An 18909-nucleotide genomic window follows, 5' to 3' on the forward strand; every position below is an offset into this window, starting at 1 on the left:
AGCCCTGAGAAGGCCCTGAAAGATTCTCTTCAATTCTATGAGTCTGCTTATCTCTCGAAATCATTATCACGACTGTTTGATCCAATCAACCTTGTATTTCCTCCTGGAGGACGCAACCCACCTTCAAATGATGAGCTTGATAGCATCATTAAAACTATTGCAAGGTAAGTTTTGATGCAAAGGAAAAGGTGCACCAGCTTATTAACTGTCATTTTTTTTTGTTAGATAACACTTTTACAGAATGCTTTGAGACATTTTATTACAATAAAGGCACTTTATAAATGCAAGTTGCAGTTGTTTTACTTGAGGGCAGCTATTATAAAATTCACTTGAAATCCTTTTAGCAATTAGTTTTGACTGATTAGCAAGAAAATATTGAAAGGGCAAAATGATTAATGTGCTATTGATTACAACAAATATAAAATATGTTCTGCATAATGAAGTTTGATACGATTTGCTAATTATGCAAGCATTTCCCCCTATTTCCATTGTATTTTATGATTGATGCTTGCTAGTCATTTGTTTCTTGAAGTCATTTTCTTTTGGAAACAAATCATTAAAAATAGATCAGAATTCATTGGCCAAATGCCCAGTCAGAATGGAGCATAATGAGCTTATTTTTCTGTGCCTTTAGAGTCCATTGAAATTGAATTTACAATTACCTGAAACATGATTTCATTACAAATAAATGCTTGTTTCCTACTACAGCCACTCTGTTAAAGTGAAATGTGAAACATAACAGCAAGAAATGGGTGTATTTTTTCAAAAATGCCCCTGCAAGTTTTAAATTATCCAACATATCAGGCCTTCATAGCAGCTTGTAAAAGGACAAATTACACCATTCATTTCACTCCCTCAGTTCGAGTGAAATTCAAATTGATTTTTAAAAACTAGCTTCCTGTGACATTCACACAGGAATGGAAATGTTCAGAGCATACCTTATCGAAAGAAACTCATTTGTTGAGTAAAAGTTGGCAAATACACCAGGCAAGAATTTCTGTTTTTGTCATTACCTCAATATTTTCTTCAGGAGACATTGGTGTTTTGCTGGCTCTTGATTTCTGGGTCCTATTTAACACTCAGGTGCTCTCCTGAGGATTATTATTTATTTCTGAGGGTGGTAATATATGATATTCAACTTGGCTGGAAACTAATGCTTGGGACTGCTGAAGCATCCCAACTGAAGCTAATCTTGTTTTTGGCCTTGATTTTTGTGCAATTTTCATAGGGGCCTATGAGTAGCAGACATACATCCGCACACTGGAAGGTCTTTCCTCTTCAAAACGTGGGAGGGCCAATTGTAATGTCCTTTTTGCAATTAACCTCACCAACTCAGTACAGGCAGGGGAAAGAATCTAGCATTTTATTGTGCAAGGTGAGCTAGAGATAGGCTAGTTATCACTTGTGAAGCTGCTTGTGAAGCTATGGATATTCAGTCATGTAAGTTAACAAATATTGTGTTTGAAAACATATTTTTTAAAGATAACATAAACAGTCGAGAGCTTCTGATGTGACGTCTTTTAATCTGTATTTCAAACTTCACATAGATTTGGAACAACCTTTCATGGATTCTTCTTAATGCTTTCAGTGAATTTAATGTGGCCTCTGTGGATCCAAACTTGAGCCTGGCTGTTGCAAGGAATGTTGCTAAAACCATCCAGTTATTTGGAGTAAAATCTGAACAACTTGTAAGTATTGTATACCACAGTTACTAGAGTTAGTAATATATTAGGAAGAAAAGGAAAGCGTGTGATTTTTCTGAACACACATTAACCTCGATCTTTTGACTTGCATACAGATTCTGAAATCCTAATTTTAATTTTTTTGTTACCTTATTTTTAGCCATTTTCAGCATGGAATAATGCTTCATTTTTGATAATGAAATCTGATTTACTGGGATAAATTTCTCTCTACCATGAAGAGCCTGTTGTGGAGTCTTTGTTTAAAGAGAACAAATTAAGCAACAACATAGAGGTCATGCTGACAATTTTGTATTTGTAGCATTGATTCACATGACTCAACAACTGCAAATTACTTTTTTTCTTTGGATTTCTGTTTCCTCTATTAAGTCACTATAGTTAGACTAGATATGTTAGAAATTGATTTTCTTAGATCTATAGAATGCATTTTATTGATCTCTAATAAGGCTGAGTATGGAAATAATTTACATTTATAGTTGAAATGGATTATAAAATCTGTAAAGTGTTATTTCATTCAATGGGAAATACATTGGGACACAGACAATTTTTTCACCAATGGCTGTTCTGTACTTTAACTTGTTCCAGTGCATTGTTATCTTAATAAATAAATCATCGTATTGTTGCAATTTTTATTTTTATTATTGAACTTTTCCCTTAGTAATCCATGATTTTGGTTAGATTAGTGTTACAAATACTTATTGAATATTACCAAGAATTTTATAAGTGGCAGTACCTAATTTGTATTTTATTTATAGAGAAAGATTCCAAATTTATCTGATGTAGTTTGGTTATGTATATGCCTTGGTAGTCTAGTTGACATTCCAGCACAATAAACAGAATGACATTTCTGATAAGATTCAAACCTAACAAAAGATTGAAGATTGTGCTACATATTTGGTAGTGATAAACCCAAGGTGTATTTTAGTTACAGCCACACACAAAGCCATCTATGTTTATTGATCACTTGAAGATTTAAGCAGAATATGAACTTCACTCGTTTCAGTCTGTGAATGTCAACTTCTTACGTCATTACCTTATCCATAAGACAGAATTTAATAGACTATGAAGGTGAATTACCTTGTTGCACAATGACAGTGTGTCTATTTCTGGGTGAGAAGGCCTGGGTCCAGATCCCATCTGCTTTAAATGTGTGTCATAACACCCCAGAGAGTCAATACAAGGACCAAAAAAGCAGATTTTGTTTATATGATGTCCCAATCACAATCTTACAAGTCTGCCTTATTAGTATCTATTCTGTTTTCTATTTGCCAACCTACAGCAAACTCTGAAAGGCTAATTTTAATTATTAGATTAACCACTGAAAGTAATTATATCTGTGTCTCTCACAATCTTTGTTTTGTACAAGTCTTCAGTTAACTAACACATTTGGTTACAAACATATTACAACTAGTCTTGCTGGCCTGTTTTTGTTTAGAAAGTGCTATGAACACACTGAGATCGTTAACAGTTAATGGTTTCATGGATCAGCCTCTATTTGGATTAGGATTGTAAATGAGTTTGTGCATTGGTAAATTTGGAGCAAAACTTATTCAGTGCTAAGTCTTGATTCATAAATAAAACTTGTACAACATACAGTACATGATACTAAAAACCTGTTCTATAGTCAATTGCATTTGACGCTGCTGATTTTGATTTCTCATTTGACTATAATAATGGATTTGAAATGTATGTGTTGTCACTATTAGAAGGATGCTTTAATGGTCAGCATTAAACTGACAGTTCAATCTTCCTTGGAACTGACATCAAATTATTCTTTCTGACCCTGCTTAAATATAGATGAAATCTTTAAATCAAAGTAAAAATGCTGGAAATACTCCAATATGTCAGACAATATCTGTGGAAAGAAACTGAATTAGTGTTTTAAGTTGCAATGAGCTTTCATCAAAATGACTTGTTCTATTTCAGGTTTTTAGCATTCACAGTATTCTGATTTTGTGCTGAAGAAATTTGTCCAAGTTTATTTTGCTTCTGAGCTGATGAGATCCTCAAGCTTGCTGTAAAATTTCTGTAATTCTCCCATTCGGGTAGACCACATGTGAACACTTACTGGTCTAGAAAGAGCATAGTTGTATGGGGGACAATAGCATAAAGATACTTGCTGAATTAATAATCTAGAGGCCAGGCTAATACATCAGAGACACAAGTACGGAACTCACAATGGTGAAATTTAAATTAACATTAACAAATGTGGCATAAAATGCTAGTCTCTGTAGTGGTGACGTTTATATGATCGCACTGTTATTCACAAATCTTTACAGAAAGGAACATCTGCTATTCTTAATATGTAACTGCACACCCACAATGGTTGACTCTTTTGCATCTCCTGAAGTAACCTTGCAAGGCACTCAGTTGTGCCAAATCACTACTAACAGAGATGGCCAAGCCCAAAAGAACATATCTATTGTGGCAGGTGGTGAAGGAAAAAACAAAAGTGGGGGCGAAAAAGCTGCATATTTTTGCCTTGCTAATCTACTTGTTGCAGATGCAGCTGTCTATGATAGCATTTGTAGACATGATCACTGCATCGTTCTTATGGTGACTGTCTCCTATCTTCACATTGAGCATTGTGCTATGTGTGCTAACTTGGATAGATTCAAAACAGATCTACAAAGAACAAAAGAAGTATGGCACAGAAATAGGCCTTTGGCTCTCCAAGCCTGTGTCAATTATTGCTCCCTCACTAAACTAAAATAAACCTTCTACCCATATTCGGCCCATATCCCTCTGCTCCTTCCCTATTCCTGGAACCATCCGGATGCCTCTTAAATGTTGCCAACATGCTTACTTCCACCACCTTCTCTGGCAGTGTATTGTTGGCTTCTACCACACTTTGTGTGGAAAAACTCGCCTCACTCATCTCCTGTAAACTTTGCCCCCTCACCTGGAACCTGTGCCCCCTTGTAATTGAAAATTTAACCCTAGGATAAAGCCTCTGACTATCCACCCTATCTATGCCTCTCATAATTTTGTAGACCTCTATCAGGTGTCCTCTCAGCTGACATCTTTCCTGTGAAAACAATCCTAGACTTTTTAATTGTATCAAAGATAATAAGAACTGCAGATGCTGGAGAATCCGAGATAACAAGATGTTGCTTGGCCTGCTGTGTTCATCCAGCTCCACACCTTGTTATCTCTAGTCTTTTTAACCTTTCCTCGTTCCCGATGCCCTTGAAACCGGGCAACATCCTGGTGAGCCTTCTCTGCATTCTTTCCAAAGCTTCCATGTCCTTCTGGTAGCGTGGTGACCGAAACAGCACAGGATACTCCAAATGCAACCTAACAAGGGGTGTATATACATGCAACACGTTTTACCAACTCTTGTACTCCATGCCCCAGCCAGTGAAGGCAAGCATGCCAGATGCCTCCTTAATCACTTTGGCCACCAGTGTTGCCATTTTTAGGGAACTGTAGACCTGCACACCCAGATCCATCTGTATGTTAATGTTCCTAAGGGTTCTTCCATTAACACCTAAATTTGATCCTCCAGATGTATCACCTTGCATTTGTCTGGATTACACTCCATCTGCCGTTTCTGTGCCCAAGTTGCCAAACTATCAATACCCTGTTGTATCCTTTCACAGTCACTGGCACTATCAGCAACTCATCCAATCTTCATGTCATCTGTAAATTTACTAATCAGACCGCCCACATTTTCCTACAGATCATTTTATATATACACTACCAACAACAGAGGACCCAAGACTGATCCCTGTGGAACACCACTAGTTACTGGTCTCCATTCTGAAAAACACCCTTCCACCGCTACCCTCTGTCTTCTATGACTAAGCCACTTTGTATCCATCTGGCCAGCACCCCCCCCCCCCCCGAATCCCATGTGATTTTAGTTTTTGTACCAATCTGCCATGTGGGAATTATCAAATGTTTTACTAAAGTCCACTTTAACCACATCCACAGCTGTTCCCTCAACAACTATCTTTGTCACTTCTTCAAAAAATTCCATCAGGTTGGTGCGACATGACCTTCTCCGTATGAAACCATGCTGCCTGTCGCTAACTAGTCCATTTTCTTCGGAATGTGCATATATTCTGTCCTTCAGTATCTTCTCCAAAAGCTTCCCCACCACAGTTGTTGGACCTACCACCTTATAATTTCCTGGATTATCCCTGCTTCCTTTCTTAAACAAGGGAACAATATTGGCTAATCTCCAGTCCCCTGCAATCTCGTCTGTGGTCAAGGAGGATATGAAGATATCTGCTAATGCCCCAGCTATTTCTTCCTTTGCCTCTCAATAACCTGGGATAGATCCCATCTGGCTATGGTGACTTGTCTACCTTGATGCATTTTAGGATACCCAAATCTTCCTGCTTTAATTGACGTTCTCTAGAGTATTCACACACTCATCCCCAACCTCAGTATCATCCATTTCCTTCTCCTTGGTGAGTACCGATATTAAATACTCATTAACAATCTCTCCCACTTCCAGTAGCTCCACGCATAACTTCCCTCCTTTGTTCTTAAGGGGCCTACTCCTTTCCTATTCTCCTTAACCCTGTCTGCTAAAGACATTTCATGGCCCCTTTTAGCCTTCCTAAGTGTTTCAATTCCTTCCTAATTTCTCTACATCCTTAAGGGCTTTGTCACTTTGTAGTTGCCTAGACCGATTATATGCTTCCTTTTTCCTTTTGACTAAGTTTACAATTTTCCTTGTCAGTCATGGTTCCTGGACCCTGCTATTCCTATCCTTCAGTTTTGCAGGGACGTGCATGTCCTGCACTGGTCTTTAAAAACCTCCCACATTGCCAGACGTAGATTTGCTCTCAAATAACTGCTCCCAATGCCGATTTTCCCCAGTTCTTGTCTAATTTGGATGTAATTTGCCCTTGCCCAATTAAACACCCTCACCCAAGGGCCACTCTTGTCCTCGCCTATAACTACTTAAAATCTTCGTGGAATTATGGTCACTAAGCCCAGAATACTGTCCTACTGAAAGATCAGTCACCTGTCCTGGCTCATTCCCTAATACCAAGTCTAGTATGGCCTTCTTGCTGGTTGGATTGTCAACATACAGTCTCAAAAAGCCCTCCTGGACACATCTAACAAATCGCTGTCCATCCAAGCCCCTGGCTGATAGGGAGCCCCAGTCAAAAAGAGGAAAGTTGAAGTCACCCAGCACAACTACCCTGCTTTTTTCACCCCTTTCTAGTATCTGACTACATATCTGCTCCAAGGACTCATGTAGGCTGTTAGGAGATTTATAGAAAACTCCCAGCATTGTGATTTTACCCTTCCTATTCCTGAGCTCTGTCATCATGCCTCGCTGTGAGATTCCTCCGATTATATCCTCCCGCTACACAGCTGTGATGTGATCCCTAATCAGCAAAGCAACTGTCCCAGCCCTTTTATTTCCCTTTCTATCATGTCTAAAACAGCAATTCCCTGGAATGTTAAGCTGCCAGTCCTGTTCCTCCTTCACTCATGTCTCCATAATGGCAATAACATTATAATTCCGTGCAGTAATTCATTATCTTTGTTCATCTGTTTTTAACCTGCTTTACTTCTTGCTTTAAAGTAAATGTACTTCAGACTTCCAGTCCCTCTGAAGCCTTGCGACTTCCTTCGGCCTGCTCTTACCTTGTGCAATGCATATCTCAGTCTCTCTTTTGTCCCAAATCCCTGCACCTACTGGCCTGTTGTTCTGGTTCCCACTCCCCTGCCACACTTGCTTAAACACTCCTGAAGAGCTCTAGCAAACTTCCTGCTCAGGATATTGGTGCCCCTCCAGTTCAGGTGCAACCCATCCTTCTTATACAGGTCCCACCCTCCCAGAGAAGACATCCCAATGATTAATATATTGAAAGCCCTCCCTCCTACACCAGCTCTGTAGCCATAAGGTCAAGTGTACTCTTTCTCTGTTCCTAGCCTCAATAGTCCTGAGATTACTACTCTGGTAGTCCTGCTTTTTAGCTCCTGACCTAATTCCCTGAATTGTCCTTGCAGGACCTCATCCCTCCTCTTATCTATGTCATTTGTGCCGATGTGGACAATGACTTCTGTTTTCCCTCCCGTTTCAGGATGTCCTCCACCCACTCTGAGACATTGAGGACCCTGGAACCAGGGAGCCAACACACTGTCCTAAAGTCTTGTTCATGGCCACAGAAACACCTGTCTGTGCCCCTGACTATTGAGTCACCTACTACTATCTCTCACCTGGACTTTGCCCCAACATGCTCTACAGCAGAACCAGTTATGGTGCCGCAGGCCTGGCTGCTGCTTATACCATCTCCTGAGAGTCTATTCCCCCCCCCCCCCCACAAGTATCCTCTGTTTGAGAGGGGAATACCTTTAAGTGACTCCTGCACTATCTGCCTGTCACCCATCTATCTGTCTGGACCTGTGGTATAGCCACCTCTCTAAAGCAGGTGTCTAGCACTCTCTGTACCCCCTGTATACACTGCAGTGTGTCCAACTACCTCTCCAGCTGAACCACGCAATCTGAGAGGAAATGCAGCTGGTCACACTTCCTGCAGACATAGTTGTCAGGGACACGAGACTGCTCCCTGATTTCCCTGACAGGAGGAGCATACCACTGCCCTAACTGCCATTTCCACCCTTAACTTATTTAAAAAAAAATGAGTCTTACTTTGACTGTCCCCATTGCAGTGTTTTTTCTTTTGTTAGATAAGGTTGGGGGCTGAACACTGCACTAATGCAGTGTTTCAGGTTTAACCACTTCATGACACTAGTTCCTCTACAATATTCAGACCAGCCTCGGTGACTGGAGTGCCGTCTCCCGGAATTGCTCTCAGTGATGTTTGTACTGCCGTCTGATTTGATCTAGCGCCATCTCGAGTTCAAGAGGTGCTTTGGTACTCCTGCAGAGGCAGAATTGTCTATAAGAATAACATGTAAACTAATTGCCTGATATACACCACTTATCCATTACCATCACCAGGAGCTTAAGCCTAAGTCAATGAAAGGTGTAAGACAGCATGCTAAGAAGACCCCTGGGGCATACCTGAAAACAAGGTGTTAACTTGGTCAAGCTATACCATAGATCTGTATACATGCTAAAGAGCAGACGTGAGAGATCAAAATGATCCAACAGATCATATCAAAGCTCTGCAGACCTGTCACATCCAGGCCCCCATTGTAGTGGGCATTTGAAGAACTAACACGAAGGGGAAGACTACAAATTTTCAATGATGAGAGGAATCCAGCTTTTTTGTGCAAAAAGTAAGCCTGAAACATATACAGACGCCTTCAGCCAGAAGTACCAAGTGTTCAATCCGTCTCCTTCCTTCTGAAGCCCTGCCATCACAGATACCAGTCTCCAGCCAAAACAATTCATTCCATATGAGATCTTGAAATAGTTGGTGGTGCTGGACACAACACTGCTTTGGACCTGATAACATTCTGACAGTACACCAATGAAGGTACTCAAGAAGTAAATGTGCCCTTGAGAGGCTGTTCCATTACAGTTTCAACATTGGTATCTACCTAATAACGTAAAAAATCGAAATAACAACAAAAGTGGTGGAGAAACTCAGTGAGTCTGGCAGCATCAGTGGAGAAAGAAATAAACAGAGTTAAGATTTCAGGTCACATGCATCCCAGCTGTTCCTGTGGACAATCGCATCATGTTAGGATAAAATTAAAAATAAACAGCTGAATGATTGTAAGTGACTCTGACTAAATGTCTCAACTCATCCCATTGAGCTTTGGAGAGTGAACTGAAGTCATTCCTCACAGGCAGATTTTCGGCTGGAAATGTAAGAGTTGGTGTGTCTTCACCATGAACACAGCACTGAGTCTGCCTAGACTCCTCATAGAAAGAACCATGCTGTAGCTGGGAGTGTGACTTCACACTGCAGTCCTCGAAATAGGCAGAGAAGGTAAGTTTCAGTTGGTGAGCAGTATACACGTCCAATTCACCACTGTCCCCAAAATTGGGGATGTAAGAGAATAGGGAAATGGCACAGATATTAAGTAAACATTTTCGCTTATTTCATGGTGGGAAACAAAAAATAAATACCAATTCTGGAGAGCAAATGGCCCTGTGAGAATAAGGAATTTTAACATAGCATAAATAAAAACAAAGAGGAGCAAAATGCTGGTGCGATGTTAGAGATTTGAATGTGAGTTTGTTCGCTGAGCTGGAAGGTTAGTTTTCAGACGTTTCGTCACCATTCTAGGTAACATCATCAGTGAGCCTCCGATGAAGTGCTGGTGTTATGCCCTGCTTTCTATTTATCTGTTTAGGTTTCCTTGGGTTGGTGATGTCATTTCCTGTTCTTTTTCTCAGAGGGTAGTAGATTGGCTCCAAATCAATGTGTTAGTTGATGGAGTTCTGGTTGGAATGCCATGCCTCTAGGAATTCTCGTGCGTGTCTCTGTTTGGCTTGTCCTAGGATGGATGTGTTGTCCCAATCAAAGTGGTGTCCTTCCTCATCCGTATGTAAGGATACTAGTGATAGTGGGTCATGTTGTTTTGTGGCTAGTTTGTGTTCATGTATCCTGGTGGCTAGGTTTCTGCCTGTTTGTCCAATGTCGTGTTTGTCACAGTTTTTGCAAGGTATTGCAAATACCTTTTGGTATTACTTTTGCAATACCTTGCAAAAACTGTGACAAACACGACATTGGACAAACAGGCAGAAAGCTAGCCACCAGGATGCATGAACATCAACTAGCCACAAAACGACATGACCCACTATCACTGGTATCCTTACATACGGATGAGGAAGGACACCACTTTGATTGGGACAACACATGCATCCTAGGACAAGCCAAACAGAGACACACACGAGAATTCCTAGAGGCATGGCATTCCAACCGGAACTCCATCAACAAACACATTGATTTGGAGCCAATCTACTACCCTCTGAGAAAAAGAGCAGGAAATGACATCACCAACCCAAGGAAACCTAAACAGATAAATAGAAAGCGGGACATAACACCAGCACTTCATCGGAGGCTCACTGATGATGTTACCTAGAATGGTGACGAAACGTCTGAAAACTAACCTTCCAGCTCAGCGAACAAACTCACATCCAGAAACTCAACCTGAGCTACAAATCTTCTCAAAACTCGATAGAGATCTGAGTTCTTTTTAAAAAAAAAAGTCCTGGTGAAGCTCAACTGGTCCGGCAGCATCTGTGGAGAGACTGGCCTAGAATTCCAAAGGAGCCAGCTTAATGCGGTGGTGACAGGAGTTTGAACGTTAATAGGTTTTCTGGTAGAATGTGAATGTAATTTTGCCAGTACCATGAACAGAAAAGCTATTCCCAGTAATGGAGACAATAAAACAATGGTTGAGAAGCATGACAATTGAACAGGTTCATTCATGTCTTCTAAGGAGGGAGATTTGTCATCCTCACCTGGTCTAGCCTACATGTGACTCCATCCTCACAGTAATGTGATCAGCTCTTCAGGATAACATGAACAAACATTTTCTTTCTGCCTTCATGATAGAGGAAACAAAACAAAATCCAGAGTTAGCTGTAAACCAGGAGGACATCGTACTTGTCCTAGAGGAAGAGCAGGAGATGTTCAGACATTTTATCTGTTATTGTTCGCTTGTGAGTAGTGGGTGTTCCTGGCTAGGCCAGTATGTTATTGCCTGTCCATAGTTGCACTCGGAAGGTGCTGGTGAGCTGCTGCCTTGAACTGCTGCTGTTCATCTGCTGTAGGTTGACCCATTCTGCTCTTAAGGAGAGAAGCCCAGGATGTTGACTCAACAACACTGAAGGAACGGTGATATATTTCTGAGTCAACATTGTGAGTGGCTTGAAGATAAACTTGCAGGGATGGTGCTTCCATGGATCTTCTGCCCTTGTCCTTCAAGATGGAAGTGGTCATGGGTTTGGAAGGCAATATCAGGGGAGCTGTGTTGAATTTCTGCAGTGCATCTTGTAGACAGTACACATTGCTACTGAGCATTGGGTGTGTACTGAGTCCTTGTTTCAGGATGTGGTGCAAATCAATTATACTGCTTTGTCATGGATGGCGTCAAGCTTTTTGACTGGTGGAGCTGCACCCATCAGGGCAGGTGAAGGATGTTCTGTCACACTCCTGACTCGTGCCGTGTAAATGCTGGACAGCTGTTGAGGAGTCATGTGATTCAGAATTCCTTAACCTCTCACCTACTCTTGTAGCCACTGTATTTATCTGGCTAGTCCAGTTAGGTCTGTGGCCAATAGTAACCCTGGGAAATTGATAGGAGGGGATTCAGTGATGGTAACGAGTATCAAGGGTTAGTGGTTAGATTGACCATCTCCAAAAAGAGACATTGCCTTGTATATATGAAACAAATGGTACTTGCCACTTTTCACCATAAGCCTGGATATTGTCCAACTCTTGCTGCATTTGACATGGACTGCTTTACTACCTAAGAAGTTGTGAATGATGTTTAATTTTGTGTAATCATCGCTGAACCTGCCCACTTCTGATCTTAGCATGAAAGGAAGGTCATTGACTAAGTAGCTAAAGATGGTTAGGCCTAAGACACTACTGTGGGGAACTAAGGCTTCTGTGGTACAGCGGTAATGTCTCTGCCTGTGAGCTAGAAGACGTGTATTCAAGTCCCACCTGCTGCAGGTGTGCATCATAAAATTTCTGAATATGTTGATTAGAAATACATACCTTTGAAGAGCCCTTACACAGATGTCCTGGAGCTGAGGTGACTGACCTTCAACATCTGTAGCCATCTTCCGAAGTGCATTGTCCTCCATACCATAAGGTTCCATGTCTCCCATCTGGGAATCTTGATATGAACAGCTTTATGGTCCAGCTCCCTAATCTGGGAATCTTGGCATGAACAGCCGGAATGGTCCGACTCCCTAATTTGGTTATCTCGTTGGTAACAGTTGATAGGCAGGCAGTTTTCAGTCACCATCTCTACCAACTTTACAGGTGGGGGTGGGGATTAATGACCACATTTGAATTTGTTTAATGGAGGGGATTAATTGGGAGGAGTGGGGATGTTGGTGGAGTTAGGGAGTATTTATTCTAAGGGGAATTGTCGGTTTGTTATTAATTTTGTTAATTTGTTCATTGTTGGGTTAAATAAATTTGTTTCTTGTTACTTTTACATTGGAGATCAGGGATTTTCTTTTTTCTTTAACCATTCTTTTAATAGATGACAAGGGGAAAGATGAGCGGGGAACCTCTACTCCTGTCATGACAGATAGGAGCTCGTCTTTTTAGTTTAATTATCAGAGGTGTTCAGCCATTCCCTGTCATAACAGGTCCAGCATGTGAGTAGGGGAGGTTTAAAAGGGATGTGGGAGGCACGTTTTTCACACAAATAGTGGTGAGTGCCTGGAACACATTGCCAGGGATGGTGGAAGCAGACACAATAGCAGCTTTCAAGAAGCATCCCACCTGGATGAATACGTGAATTGAAAGAGAACAGAGGGGTACAGATCCTGTAAGTGAAGACAGTTTTAATATGGAAGGGCAAAATGTGTCAATGCAAGCTTGAAGGGCTGGAGGGCCTGTCCCTAGCTGTATTGTTCTTTGTTCTTTGACTCTTATTCAGATCTCTGGAATATTCTTTTTATTTAAAAAGAAGTGCCAAGTTATGTCCCATCCACAAAAATCGGAACAAATCAATTACTGCCCCACCAGTATACTATCGGTTATCAGCAAATTGATGGAAATTGGTCGTGACAGTCCTATAAAGCAGCAGTTACTCAGCAGTAGCCTTCTCATAAAAGCAAATCAAGATAAAATGCAAGGATTTTTAAGCTTTCAAACTTAATCCAAAAGATTGGGATACGTATAATATCACAATAGGTAACCTTATCATTGACCTCTCACCAATGATGAATTTTTCTTAGTCAAATTTGTTACTAACTTTTAAGCAGTTCTTGCAGTTTTTCCACTCCTCATATTCACTTCATGATCTTCGAGTAAACTTGTGATATGCATCATTTGAATACTTCAAGATTGGTTGTGAAGTTAAATAATGCCATCATTTGTCCAAGATTCTTCTCAAGGACCATAAAATATTTAGATTGCGTATCAATGATTTGTTTGTCTGAAAAGTGAAACGATCTAAAGACCAAAAGTATTTTCGGAAGTGGACCCATGGAGATGCGGAGTTCTGGCTTTTAGGGAAAAAGTTTCACTTAGTTCCTGTGAGCTTGAAAGCAATGGATTTTTTTTTTCCCAAAAGCCCAGACTCAACATCTCCATGGGTCCATTTGGGGCCCTTAGAAAAAGACTTTGGTTTTAGGTCCATTCAGGTTTAGCGTAGTTTGTTTCCAAAGGATGCAAACAGACCCAAATGGATTATTGTGTACTTAGGAAAATAAAGCCAAGAATACCCTCTTGTTACGAAAACTCGTTGGTTCAGAGTTTTGCGAATGAAGGATTCCTGACCTGTACTAGTAAGTCTGCAGTCCAGGCATGGGGGTGACTTCCAGAACCAGAAGCCAATGCATTGGTATGCTAACAGTTTAAGGAGATACAAAATAGCCTGTTCCTTGTTTTGATCCACAAATATTCTTTTGGGAAGCGGTTCCAAATAATGTCTTTGAATGCTTCCATTCCATGTCGCCACCTTTGTCAGTTTGATTTTCCCAAGCTATGGGAATATTAAAGTAAAGTCACCCATGATTAATGTACTGCCTTTTCTTACATGCCTTCATTATCTCCTAATTTATTATTATTTCTACAATATTGCTCCTGCCGAGGAGCCTATACATTGCTCCAACCAGTGCCATCTTCCCTTTGTTATTTTGTAATTCCACCCATATGGATTCTACATTTTCCAATTCAAGATTATTTCTTGCTATCGTATTTGTTATAATTCATATTAACAAGGTTACCCCACTACCCTTTCCTTCTTCCCATCCTTCAAAAAGTCACATATCCTGAATATTTAGTTCCCACCTTTTTGTCTTCGTGTAACCATGTTTCCATAATGGCTGAGATCATACCTATTAATCTCTGTTTGTACAGTTAATTTACTTATTTGTTTCATATCCTTTATTTTGTATTGCTTCTCCTTGTTCTTCTGATTAAAGTGTACCACTTTACATTCCTTTGCAATAAATTTCATCTGCCACATCACTCCATTTCCTAGCCTATTAACTTTTGAAATCTAACATTATCCTTCGCACTGTTCCCAACACTTCTAAGTTTTGTACCAATCTCAGTGGTCCAGGATTGTCCAAGCTAATGCGAATTTTATCCCAGATTATCATTTCTAAAAGTTTCTCTACCACTGAGCTTAAATTGACTGGCCTGTAGTTGCTGGGTTTATTCTAGCCCCCATTTGAATCATTTGGAATTCTCCAGTGGCACCATTCTTGTACCTGAGGATGAATGTAAGATTGTTGATAGTGCCTTGGTGTTAATTCTCTCTCTCTCCCCCACTCTCTCTGAATTCAGTATTCGATCCAGGGTTATTTTGTCACATGCATCTAAGTACAGTGAAGTTTTGTTTTGCACCCAGGACAGGCAGATCATAACATACAAGGACATACAGATCATAGGGTGTTTAGCCAGAGTGAGGCATATAAGGATATGGCTGCACAGGAGATGCATGAAAGCAAGATAAACATTAGATTTGAAATTTGGAGAAGTCTATTCAGCAGTCTAATAACAGCAGAGAATGAGCTGTTCTTGAACCTATTGTTACATCTATTTAAGCTTCTGTGTTTCTGCCCAACGGAAGAGTTTGGAAGAGAGTATTACCAGGGTGGCAAAAGTCTTTGATGTTGGCAACCTTTCTGTGGCAATGAGAAGTGTAGATGGAGTCCATAGATGGGAGGTTGCTTTTGTGTTGATCTGGGCTATATACACAATTTTCTGTAGCTTATTATGGTCCTGGGCAGAGTAGGTGATGTGCTAAGCCATTTTGAGCCCAGATAGAATGCTTTCTGTGGTGCATCTGTAAAGGTTAGTGAGGGCCCTTATGAATATGCCGAATTTCCTAAGACTCCTGAGGAAGAAGAGGTGTTGTTGTGACTTCGTGACCATTGCATCTATATGGGAGATCCAGGACAGATAGTTGGTCATATCACTGTTAGGAACTTGACGCTATAGACCCTCCCTACCTCAGCTCCAATGATGTAGATAGGGGCATGTCATCCTCCTTTCTTCCTGAAGTTAATCAGTTTTATTTTGCTGATATTGAGAGAGAGATTGTTATCATTGCATCCGACACCAACACTCCTCTCCTTCCTGTATTCTGATGCATCAACTGATAACACAAGTGTGAACAACATGTCATGTCATTCTGTCATACTCTTTTTTCTGCTTCATTTTACTGCATCCTTTTGACATCCAGGAAACTGACTTTATTTTTCCTACCTTCCCCCTTTGTGGTTGCTAATGTACTTGTACTGTTTCCACTTTAAAGACAGCTCAATGTTCAGTTAGTTATACCTGCCAATGCTTGATTCCAATTTGCTGGATTTTCACCCCAATTAATTACTTTTACTCTGGAATGCTGCTTATCATTTTTCATTGCTAATAGGATACCTTGGGACAGTGATCACAGTCCACTTAATGTTCCCCTATATCCATTCTGTGTACCCCATGGATATCTTTTAATAGCAAAAATAAAATGAATATTGAGAAAATGTATCCACTTGTGGCTGAGTCTAAAGCCAGAAGTTGTTATTGACTTAATTGGGAAGAGTGTGCAGATAATCCAGCCCCACTATTCCATAAGCCATCATAAATATGAAAAAAAAACCACAACTGAATCACCAAGGTGATAGAATTTATTTTACTGTTAAGACAAAAGTAATTTGCACTAGGTATTGTCATTAACAGGAAGATAACTTTGTTTATTGGAAGAAAATCTATTTAACAATTGCCAGAGAAAAAAGTCACTGATCTACCATAATGCGACTTAAATTATGCCCCTTTAAGATCTTAATCACGCAAATTTGCTCACACATGAGATAGACAAAAGAACGATAGTTGGATAGAAATATTACAGGGTAAAGTATTCTGTAGATCAGAAGTCCAGACTGCAAAAGAGTGAGTTACTTCTTTCTGTTCTTTGTGTTTTAGATAGTTTTTAGATTCCCTACAGTGTGGAAACAGGCCCTTCGGCCCAACAAGTTCACACCACCCCTTGGAGCATCCCACACAGACCCATCCCCCTATAACTCACACACCCCTGAACAGTATGGGCAATTTAGCATGGCCAATCCACCGAGCCTGCACATCTTTGGAAACCAGAGGACCCAGAGGAAACCCACGCAGACATGGGGAGAATGTGCAAACTCCACACAGACGGTTACCCGAGGCTAGAATTGAACCACATTTAGTAATTACAACATATTATCTGCTAATTGAAAATTGTTCTTTGATCAGATAGGTGGTCAAGTGGGCATTGGTCTTTTCTTGTATTGGAATTCTTTGTTTTTCGGGTCTTTAGGTTTTCTGTTTTTTTACTTGAACAGGGAGATGTTTTCTGCTTTCTGGATATCTTTGGCTAAAGTGCACCTACAGATCTGTATCAAATTTCTGTGATGATAGATTCCTGCTGGACCAATCTGAAGGCTGTTGTCAGGCAGTTTCTTCTAAGCTTAAAGCTTCCTGGTGTCTCTATTTCATAATGTAGTAACCTCACTGTTCTAAAAGCACTTTTATTTTGTGCAGCTAAAAATGTGTGCCACACAATCCTACTTGGTTTTCAAGTTGAAAAACTCTCCTGATATTTTAACCGTGTTCAAATTCCATTCCCAATTTCTAGTGCAAAAACAACAATTTGTGATCCTTTATAAAGTCAAGTATAACATAGTAATGAATTTAATGGGAATTTTGGGAGAAATGTTTGCAGAGTGGTAAGAATGTGGAATGTGTTCCCGTAAAGGAAAGCTGGCATTAGTGGCAGAAATCCATCTTGAGGAAGAAAGAAATTGAGTGGCTATTTTTGTTTTTTTAAGTGTTTAAAAGTGCTGAGAGGATGCCTCAAACTTTGAGAGCTCACTCTCACTGCCCTAATGAGAATTTGAATGTTTCTTTTCATCGATAATTAGTCAATGCAGCAAAAGTCATTATTGGATTGTTGCTGCTGGCATGTTTCAGGGTTGAGACCTGTATTTGGTGCCTATGTTGGCATGTCAACCCATAATGGAAAATGGTGCCCATATGTCCTATTTATTTCCTGCTGTGTAAGATGCCCAAGTTAATGTGAATGCAACTCCACTCTCATAGTCATTTAACCTGGCTGTTTAATTTTCCTGGTTTCCACATTCATACTTCATCAGCAACATACAATGTATTTGCATAGGACTTCTATGGAAGATAAGATATGCAACGCAATTTGCAAGTTGATAATTGATTTAGATGTTGAATAGAAAACGAGGAGTTGGGTGATCATCAAGCTCACTGAATGTGAGGAGTCTTTTGAAAGTACCATGAATGTAACAAGGCTGTGAGGTTTAAGGAGAGAATCTTAGTAACCAGGAACACAATGACTTAAGGTTTTTTTTTGATGGGAACAGAGGGGAAAATTAAACTTGAGGCAGAGGATGATGTTGTCATAATTGATGGCAGTAGAAGTGTGGAATGAGGATTTCAGGCTGTGAGAATAAGGTAGTTATGGAGGAAGGTAATTGAATGCAAATAGGCTGTCTTGTGATGCACTACATGTTAACATTTATCAGTCACATAGAATACTCAATCTGCCTGGTCAAACTCAGCTGAAGTGAAGAATGGGAAGCACATTGAACAAAACCTGTGATCTAAATTGATGAAAACCAAACAATCTTGTCCAGTTATAAGAGTAAAGAAACATGTTATACCTAATTTAATTTTAAAATTTGTTTTTGCAGTTGTCCACACAGGGCGATGCTAGTCAAGTGATTGGGCCACTGACTGAGGGACAGAGAAGGAATGTAGCAGTGGTGAATTCATTGTACAAATTGAATCAGTTGATGTTGAAGGTAAGAATTGAATTTATTACTGCATGTCTGTGGAAAAGAATGAATGGTATAATGTCAGCCATATCGTTGTACCCATGCAATAAATTTTGAATTTTCCATTTTACAACTTGGATATTTTTTTCACTTGTTTATCTTGATCTGGAGTAATTTTGAGAAATAATTTGAAGTGAAATCTTTCAATTTAGCCAAAAGAGCTGTATTTTCAACTGGAGCAGTTTCACTATAGAATTGCACTATGCTGGGATTTTCTCCTGATATAACAGTCTCGATTCCAAGTAAAAAGTGCTAGATACGCTCTGACTGGTATAGCACAGA

The 18909-nt window shown here is 40.1% G+C and overlaps 1 protein-coding gene across 1 annotated transcript in view; it reads left to right on the forward strand.

Annotated features, from left to right (window-relative positions):
• The window catches only part of cog5 (component of oligomeric golgi complex 5), a 124572-nt gene that overhangs the window by 85560 nt on the left and 20103 nt on the right, over positions 1–18909 (forward strand). The window contains exons 13-15 of the mRNA XM_048554284.2: positions 3–164; positions 1589–1688; positions 18484–18594. Of these exons, the coding sequence (XP_048410241.1) occupies positions 3–164; positions 1589–1688; positions 18484–18594 (373 nt within the window). The remainder of the gene's footprint in view (positions 1–2; positions 165–1588; positions 1689–18483; positions 18595–18909) is intronic.

Source organism: Stegostoma tigrinum, chromosome 25 (genome assembly GCF_030684315.1).
Source record: "Stegostoma tigrinum isolate sSteTig4 chromosome 25, sSteTig4.hap1, whole genome shotgun sequence".
NCBI lineage: Eukaryota > Metazoa > Chordata > Chondrichthyes > Orectolobiformes > Stegostomatidae > Stegostoma > Stegostoma tigrinum.